Raw genomic sequence first — 9,706 nt, 5'->3', positions numbered from 1 at the left:
ATGGTTTTCTGGCAAATGAGTACGCAGACATTTGTTAACGTTGGAGCCTTGGTTAAATTTCGTCTCAGATTCACTGCAAACAGCAATTCTATGTCCATTCAAAATCATCTTGTAATTTTCTTGCATTGACCTCTTTCTGATGTGCCCCTCTAGTTGTTTCCACTTAACACTTTCTTCTTCAGTTTTAAATCTATGATTCTTAGAAACAATTGAGTGAAAGTTCAGTCCAAGTCCATTTTCAAATTGGGTCAAATACTTATTTTCAACACGAATGAGGTCACTTTCCTGATTTTCAAAATCTTCCTTCAACAAATATTTATGTTTGAATATGTGATTTGAGTTTTTGGTTACTGAAACACACATCTTGACAGAAGTAGCTAACTTGAAAGGGCAAGTTTTGCCAAATACTTTATATTGTTCACCACTTGGGGCACTGAGATTCTTTCTATGGGCAGATGTCGCTGTTTGGATATGGCCGTCAGGATATCTTTGATGCCCTTCACTCTCCCCATTGCTGCCCTGGTCTATCAGTAACTGGAAATTCTCAAGGGTACTATGTTCCCCCGTTGGCACTTTTTGAAGAGAACGTTCTAAGCACGACGTTCGCATGAAACTCTGGGTGCATGGTGAAGATACAGCTGAAAGATACAAAATAACAGGAAACTAACATCATCCCATTTAGTACTCTCAGATGAACACACTGTAGAGCTCTATTATATAACCTTAAAAGCAATCAGAAAACGTCAGTCAAAAGTTTGAGAAGGGATCATCAGGTCTTGCACCCTCCATGGACACAAATCTTGCACAGAACACACAGACCACATAGCCTAAAAGAAAATTCTGTAGTACTGTCATGCTACAGTTAAATCATTTTCCTATGCCTCAAATAATCAGGAAAAGTACCACACGAAACCAAAATTACCACAGAAGAGAACTTAAACCTACAACTGAAATCAATAAAATAGGATACTACCACAGGAAAAATCTTTCAGAAAGTATCAACTAAAGTGATAGACCTTTCAATCAAGGATAAATGAAAGAGAAGGACCAACGTTAGTTGCAGTGATGCAGTGAATGTAGATGCATTATAGCGGGCACTGTCGAAATAAAAATGTGTACAAGAGGCAATGATGGATAATTATATGCCCAAGAATTGATACCAATAGATGAGAATGAAGTAAAAAAATAACATAACCACCTATACTCCATCATGAAAAAAAAATCACTACTGCTAAGTTTATTGCAAGGGTAATTGAAAAATAAACAAATAAAACAAGCAAAGAAACAAAAATCTAACTCCAAAGAAGAAAAAGTCCTATGTCCAATCATTTCACTTCATGAGAGAGTACTTTAAAAACTCAAGTATTCCCTAAGAGTGAAGAGAACGGAATATATGAATTTACTCTCTGTGGTAAACAGCATTACCAGGTAACCCAATCAAAGGAAAACACTACTATAAAGAAGACCAGAAACTCCTATGATCAGTATCTCAGTTCACAGACAACATGGTGTTTAGAAAACCTTAATGAATCCTTATATTTATTTTGTATGATTTTGGTCAACGTGTTATTTCTGCTATGTATTTACGACTTTCAATTTTCCTATTTTTTAATTCTATAAATACTTCAGATAAGGAAAACATTGACATAAAAAAAATGACACCAAAAGGATCTAGAAAAGAAAGACAGCTGAAATATAGTAGTGGAAGAAATAACAATGCAACATTTGAAATTATTTTATTTAGAAACAAAAATGAGAGGTAAATAAAACAGACCAGAATATAAAATAACATAACACTGCAAGTAATGCCCAGTTTAGGAGAAGAACAATACTGGCATAGTTTCAAATACATAGGAAATTATATACAGACAAGGCAAACACCATGATGGGAATCTACTCGGGTGGTTGGCTGCTCAGTTGGTTAAGCGCCTGACTTCAGATCAGGTCTTGATCTCAGGGTGAGTGAGTTTGAGCCCTGTGTTGGGCTCTGTGCTCACAGCTCAGGGACTGCACCCTGCTTTGGATCCGAGTATCCCTGTCTCTTGGACCCTCCCCTGCTCGTTCTCTCTCTCTTCTCTCATGGAAAGAAACTAGTAAGAAAAAGATTTCCACTTAATGCCTAAAAATGCACAAGTTACTAATATTGAAATAGGACTCTTAAACCCATGAATTCACAAATCTCTTAGACTTATAAGAAAAATGAAAGTTGAAGTCAAAATAAAAAATCTCTCAGCACAGAAAGGCCCAAGATCACATGCATTCGTTGGTCAATTCTAATATGTAAAAAAAAAATACTAACTAAGGATAATCTTTTCAAAATCCTATAAATAGTCGAAGAGTGGAAACATATTCAAAACTATCCTGTGAGGCCAGCATTCCTCTGACACCACGCAGAATGAACACAATATAAAACCAAAATGTCTGGTTGTCTGGAAGAAGTCTTGCCACTCTGACTTTTTTTAGACATCCAGTTGCATGCCATTTGTTTTTCCGTTTCCTCATGGTCAAGCTGCAGGTATCTTCATGTCTAAATGAGTCTCCTAAAGGCAGCAAACACTTTTGTTTCATTGCTTTAGTTTGCTGTTATGATTTTGATACTCCTGCATTTGAATGTCTGTTTCCTTCCGGGATTATGAAAGATTTCTCCTCTTATGTCTTGAAATAAATGTTCTGTGTCCTGTTCCCTATTTCTTCTCACTTCCATAATACGAATATTATTACATTTGATGTAGTCTCTGATTTCTCTACGTCAATACTATTGTATGATTCTTCTCCGGTCTTTTGCTTAGATTCATGATTTTTGTTTTTATTTTTCTAGGTGACAAAGTCATTCTTCTCTTACTTCGAACATGCTGTCCACTGCTACACCTGTTTCCAATATGTTTTTTACTTAAAAAAAACTTTTTACTTTTTGAGATACAGAGAGTAAACGGAGAAGAGAGGGAGAGAAAATCCCCATTATCCTACAGGAATTCACTACACAGACCAAGATGGGGCTCCAATTCCAAACGGTAACGTCATCACCTCAGACAAATTCAAGAATTGGATGCTTCATTGACTGACCCACCCACATGTCCCTCAATCTCCTTCACTGCATTGTTCACCTCGGACTCTTTTTCAAGTGTTTTAGCTCTCTGGTATGGTTCACACTATTCTTTTCTCAACAGAGAGAGTATCTTTATGACTATTTGTTGCCTTACATTCTCCTTCAAGAATATTACTAATAACTGTTTCACTTAAATCTCTCTTCATGGCCATGTCTTCTTCTTTGACTTTTGATGAATTCTTCCACCTTGGCATTTGTCTAAGGCTCTGTCTTCCTTTGTAAGTTAGAAGACACAGTTATGTCTCCCGCCAGATCAAATGAGCCAGTGGTCTGCAGATGCACTCTGTGACTGCTATGGACAGTGTAGGATCCCTGGCCTAAACATGGTAAGTCATAACTAGGGACACTGTGTTCTGCATGTAAATTGAGACCTGACATCAACTCCACCTGAACTAAGGAAATAAAAGGCATCAAAATAGGCAAAGAAGAAGTCAAACTTTCAGTTTTCACGGATGACATGATAGTCTACATGGAAAACCCGATCGCCTGACCAGAAGCCTTCTAGGACTGATCAATGAATTCAGTAAAGTAGCAGGATACAAAATCAATGTACAGAAATCGGCTGCATTTTCATACACCAAAAATGAAGCAACAGAAAGAAGTCAAGAAACTGATTCCATTCACCATTGCACAAAAAACCATAAAATACCTAGGAATAAACTTAACGAAAGATGTAAAAGCCATGTATGATGAAATCTATAGAAAGCCTATGAAAGAAATTGAAGATACAAAGAAATGGAAAAACATTCCATGCTCATGGATCAGAAGAATAAACATTGTGAAAGTGTCATGATTAACCCAAAGCAATCTACACATTCAATGCAATCTTCATCAAAATTGCAGCAGAATTCTTCTCAAACATAGAACAAACTATGGTAAAATTCATATGGAACCACAAAAATCCCCGAATAGCCAAAGTAATATTAAAGAAGAAAACCAAAATGGGAGGCATCACAATCCCAGACTTTAGCCTCTACTACAAAGCTGTCAGCATCAAGACTGTATGGTATTGGCACAAAAACAGACACACAGACCAATGGAATAGTAGAGAGAACCCAGAACTAGACCCACAAGTGTATGGCCAATTAATCTGACAAAACAGGAAAGAGTGTCCCAAGGAAAAAAGATAGCCTCTTTAAGAGATGGTGCTGGGAGAGCTGGACAGCAACATGCAGAAGAATGAAACTAGACCACTTTCTTACACCATACACAAAAATAAACTCAAAATGGCTGAAGGACCTGAATGTGAGAAAGGAAACCATCAAAACTATAGAGGAGAAAGCAGGAAATAGCCTCCTTGACCTCAACCTCAGCAATTTCCTACTCAACACATCCCCAAAGGCAAGGGAATCAAGAACAAAAATGAACTTTTGGGACCTCTTCAAGATAAAAAGCTTCTGCAAGGCAAAGGAAACAATCAAAAAAACTAATAGGCAACCAACAGAATGGGAAAAGATAGTGGCAAATGGCATATCGGATAAAGGGCTAGCATCCAAAATCTACAAGGAACTCCCCAACCTCCACACCCGAAAAACGAATAATCCAGTGAAGAAATGGGCAGAAGACATGAATAGATACTTCTCCAAAGAGAACATCCAGATGGCCACAGACACACGAAACGATGCTCACCATCCCTCATCATCAGGGAAATACAATTAAAACCACATTGAGATATCACATCATGCCAGTCAGAGTGGCTAAAATGAACAAATCAGGAGACTATAGATGCTGACAAGGATGTGGAGAATCGGGCACTCTCCTACACTGCTGGTGGGAATGTAAACTGGTGCAGCCACTCTGGAAAACAGTGTGGAGGTTCTTCAAAAAAGTAACAGTGGAACTCCCCTAGGACACATCAATATCACTGCTAGGGATATTCCTAAGAAATAAAGAAGTGCTGATGCACAGGGGCACATGGACCCCAATGATCATAGCAGCACTTTCAACAATAGACACATCATGGACTGAGATTTTAAAATTGTCTATGAGTTCTAACATCTAAATGCATACTATTAATATGTAGGAATGCTAGGATATACATAAATACATTAAATTACTTCACCATTGAGCAACAGAACACACAGTGGAATTTTAAATATCAGTTAATAAAAAGACAAATTAAGTTCTGATGTGAAATAAAGGATTAGATATTGTCATGTGTGGAGGTGTTCTGTGATATTTTGAAATTTCTGAGCCTCGATTTTGTACAATTAAGATTTCAGCCTCTAAGACATTGGTAAGCAGAAAGCAGAAAACATGTAAGCTCTGTCTCCAGTGTTCCCGTGATTTATGCATCAAACCCCAATATGCCAACTACTCCGTCGACACACTAGTCACAAGAAGCAAAACAGAATTTAGAAATGTCATAGAGGTCCTCAAATTACAGAGATACCCTCTGGGGCTCTCAAAGCAATGGAGAAGCTCTCCCATTATGGAGATCCTCAATGTGGGGGTTGGGGGGGGTGGACCTACAGTGGAGCTGAAATACTGTCCTTGGAGAATCAAAGAACATAACGTATCGGATAGCAGATGTCCCTCTGTGAGAGGGAAAGACATAAAAAGGGACTTCACAAACGATTTTCCATTCAAGGACAGCTATTCGAACTATACTTCAAGTTCTATCTTCCCCCTTTACACTGGCACCTCACCTCGTCGTCTGCTCCTTCCCACCTACCTGGGTGTGAGGCCACTGTCTCCTGTCTCTTCACACCCCACAGCTCCTTCTCTTGCTCCAAAAAGATGACCAGGTCTGGTTTTGATACAAGGAGACCTGTTTATCAGAAAGAAGGAGTGTAATTATTGCTGGACATTCGACCTTTCAACCCAGCACTGTACTCAGTAGACCAGAGAGGACATGGGAGAATTCTAAAAACTGGCTTCCCAAACGCTGTTGCCACAGAGGGAGCCTCTTCAGAACCTGCAGGAGGAGGTACAAATACTCCCATCATGACCTCCCTTCCAAGGACACTGATACAATAAGCAGAAAACACTGGAGTTTGAGATATGGGCAGTACCATCTTAGACCACTCAGCGTTTAGAATTGCTATGAATTTACAGAAATGATGGTGGTACCTGACAAAAAGGGAAGTGAAGGTAAAAGGAATCCTCAGGTTATTTCCCTACATCTACAAATCCCAACATTCTTCCCTTACTGCAGGGATCCGGATTCCAGTCGTGTAAAGAGGAAGATGCCAAGAAAGAGTCTTCAAAGGAAGGAACAAAACCCCGAGTGTGATTTGGGAAATCTGGAAGAAGTGATCCTCACCCAAGAAGAGGAGGTGCCCATAGGTCTCCAGTATCACATCCGCGTACAGTTCCCGCTGACTGTGGTTTAGGCATTCCCATTCTTCCTGAGAGAATTCTAGAGCCACATCCTGGAAGGTCAGCCGTCCCTGCAATAAATACCAGAGTTATCCATTGGCCATTGGCAGTGTTCATAATGGTACCCACGATGAAAAGTGGCAGTTACTGTCACCAGGCAGACTCCAAGAACTGACTTTCACTGCTTATCTGCTTGTACCCACTGACCAGGGTCCCTCATTTTACTTAACCGCTTTTTTCTCTCTTATCTTTTCCTTCTGGCAAAACACCCTATGGACACAGTTTCCTGTGATGGACACAGATAACATTCAACAAAATATAAACCCGGCCCTTGGGCAGGCCCACTTTGAGCTTAGCCCCTGACTCATCCCTATGCACATGGATGATGGAGTTGACTCATGCAGTGAGGACAGTTACCTTGACCTCCTTTTAATATAAAAATCTCCACCCAAGGAGGAGCACAAACCTCACTTACAAAAGACACAAAGTATGTATAGAGGTGTCTCCTCAGGCACATGTGCCACCTTATGTCTAGAGCTACCTAACATGACAAGGCTCCACTCCTAATTAGCCACTGAATTTAAAATAAAAGGAAAGTATAACACACACACACCCGTGATCTGTGAGTCTCCCATTTATATGGTTTCCTCCTGATCTCCTTATTGGACGGAAATCAGTTTTCCTTTGTGTGGTGACAACCCCCCTTGCTGAACTTTCATCTCGGACTCTAAATAATTTCAGGATTTTCAGACACACAAATTTGTCAATCATGTGATTCTGGTTTTCATTTTTTGAAACTATAAAGCAGTAAATAAAAGGGTATTACTGTGACCAGAGTGTGTAGTAAAATAAAAACTTCTTTGCCTTTTTTTCTCTTACATATTCTATCATGTTTTGCTGTTTTCTCTCCACCTGGTGATGAAACTCAGTGGCAGAACTTCAAGGGGACAAGATGGCTCTTTCTACTCAAGGAAACTCCCATATGTTAGCAATTCTAAAGACAGCTCCTTTAGCCTTTCCTAATTCCTACTAAATTCTCACCTGACCAACCTTCACTCAGAGGTAGGAACGTCTCCATGCCCTTATTCAGCAGGAAGAAGTTACAGAAAATGAGACCTTCTATCTTTAACAACCTTAAAGATGTAAGGGTCAAGGGGGAAATGGCGAGGGACACAAAATCAAGAGACGTGGAGCTTCAATTAAATTTCCCTACACCTTGCAGCTCAATGAGAGACACCTGAGACATGCAAACATGCCCTTCCTCGAGGAACACATAGCTGCTCTAGGGCCTTAATGTTTATTTTGTTATAAAATCCTTCAGACAGGCAGAGTATGACATTCCGTTAGCACTGGGTGCATGGTGGAAGGAAACTCATTTCAAGCCACATTTCTTTTGCGTTTGTTCTCCTCATCAAAAACTACAAGCAAAAAGTAACTCTGAAGAAAGAAACTTGCAGGTCAAATGAGATGGTTTCTCAATACTGCTCAGTAAATCTAAGAGCTTTAGGTACACTGTGGGGAAAGATCATCTGGCAGAGAGTACCAAGCCACTTGAAGAAGTGAACAGGAAATAACTAAAACAAATTGCTATTACTGTCTAAGACACACCAAAAAACACATAATCACTGGAATGTTCTGTTCCAGCGGATTATCAATCTAATGACAAGCATACAGTGGATTTATACAAACTTCCATCACATATCATTTCAGTAGAGGCTGCTTTAAGTCAAATAGGTTTGAGCAATGGATTATAGAGGGGCCCAAAGGGACCACCTGGCTGAACAGATGCAGGCCAGCAGGAGACCTGCCTCAAAATGCCCATAGGCCCTAACTAACTAACAGCTACTTACAACCAGGCATAATTACCAAATAAGGGCAAATTTCTTAAGTTGCCATACATCCTCATCTTCCCCCCCTGCAAATTCGCCCCAACTCACTGCCTCCTGGCAGCAGCCTCTCCTCTGCTGTCCTGCCCCCACTCCCTTGAGGTTCTTCAGAAATCTAGGGTCTAATTCTGCCACAGGTGAATTCTGTTCACTGCCCATGCCCTCGGCGTTCTCAGGATCATCAACCCGTATTTGGGAGCCCCTATCTCAATGGAGGAAACGCCACATGGAGACACCTCTTTCCATGTCCTGTCATGTCTAGTATGTTTTAAACAGAGTATCTTTTTCCCATTTTACAAACAAGGACCACCCCCCCCAACCCTGGCTGTTTAACGTTCCAAAATATTTTGGGCCTCATACATCCTGTGTTTTTTGCATTTATTTTTTGTTGCAAAAAGGTAGTTTTATTATACCAGGAGGAGAGGAATGTCGCCACCAGGTGTCACAATGGGGTTGTGAAGGGTGGTCATATACTGGGCAGCTGGGGGAGATAAACGGAAAAGGGAGGCCTCCAGAAGGACTCTCATTTGCTTACGAGGCTTCCTAAGATACTGGACACCTTGTATTTTTCATTTTCTTAATCCTGGTCTAAAAAGAAATACTGAAGAAGGAATGGTTCTCCTTGACTGAAATCCCAGGACCCGACCCCCTTGGCCACAGGAATCTTGAACTCAATGCCTTCCCCGTTGGATCTGCCCCAAAGAAAATGTTTGCAATACATTCAGGACTTTATTTCATTTCAAAGTGACCAATGTTGATGCCACAGTGAAAGCCTGGTGGAAAATGTAGAGAAATCCTGGTACATACAGGGGAGAAGAGCTCTAAAGACCTAACCTTGAATATCATTCCTGAGAAGGCTTGAAAACTTAGGGGAAAACATGAGGCAGAAACATCACAAATACAGAAATCCACATTTGCGATTTCTAAATCCATGAAGTAGAGGGGGAAAAGAGGACATGGCCTCTGAGCTGGCACACCAGGCTTACCTGAGAGCTGACCATTTCTTCTTCTGTCCACTCGTCCTGCATATTTCGTTCTCAGATGGAATTGTGGAGAAATCGCAGCTGCATAAGGAGAAAATGGCCTAAAAGGCCCCAAGAGAAGTTCTCAGCAGAAACGTGCTCACTGGTCGGCAGGACTTTCAAATACAGAAGGACCCAGCTTCCTAGCTTGCCTGAGTCACACTCCAGGCAGTTCAGTGTTCCCTGAGGGATGGACAGTGTCTGGGAGAGAGGGATGAGAGAACCAGAAGATTCGTTCGATCCCCAGGCAGGCATCTCTGCTCTAACTGAAACTCAACTTTACTTATGGTTAAGTGGATGGGGAACAGCACAGAAGTGAAATTTGCCTTAGACAATGATTTCTGATGATTAATTTCATTGATACGGAAAAA

At 40.5% G+C, this 9,706-nt stretch overlaps 1 protein-coding gene across 2 annotated transcripts in view; it reads right to left on the bottom strand.

Moving 5' to 3' along the window:
- Positions 1-9,697, bottom strand: part of LOC115295654 (zinc finger protein 420-like) — a 13,033-nt gene extending 3,336 nt beyond the window's left edge. The window contains exons 1-4 of one of the 2 annotated variants that reach the window (XM_029943754.1): positions 9,300-9,697; positions 6,372-6,498; positions 5,755-5,876; positions 506-638 (exon numbers count right to left, since the gene is read on the bottom strand). In XM_029943754.1, coding sequence (XP_029799614.1) covers positions 591-638; positions 5,755-5,876; positions 6,372-6,498; positions 9,300-9,341 — 339 coding nt within the window. In that variant the 5' untranslated portion in view covers positions 9,342-9,697 and the 3' untranslated portion in view covers positions 506-590. Of the gene's footprint in view, positions 1-505; positions 639-5,754; positions 5,877-6,371; positions 6,499-9,299 lie in introns of those variants that run through there. The other variant, XM_029943755.1, reaches the window with a different exon arrangement.
- Positions 9,698-9,706: the final 9 nt, after the last annotated feature.

The sequence above is a fragment of the Suricata suricatta genome, chromosome 7, assembly GCF_006229205.1.
Source record: "Suricata suricatta isolate VVHF042 chromosome 7, meerkat_22Aug2017_6uvM2_HiC, whole genome shotgun sequence".
Lineage (NCBI taxonomy): Eukaryota > Metazoa > Chordata > Mammalia > Carnivora > Herpestidae > Suricata > Suricata suricatta.
This window is presented reverse-complemented; position numbering and strand designations above follow the sequence as displayed.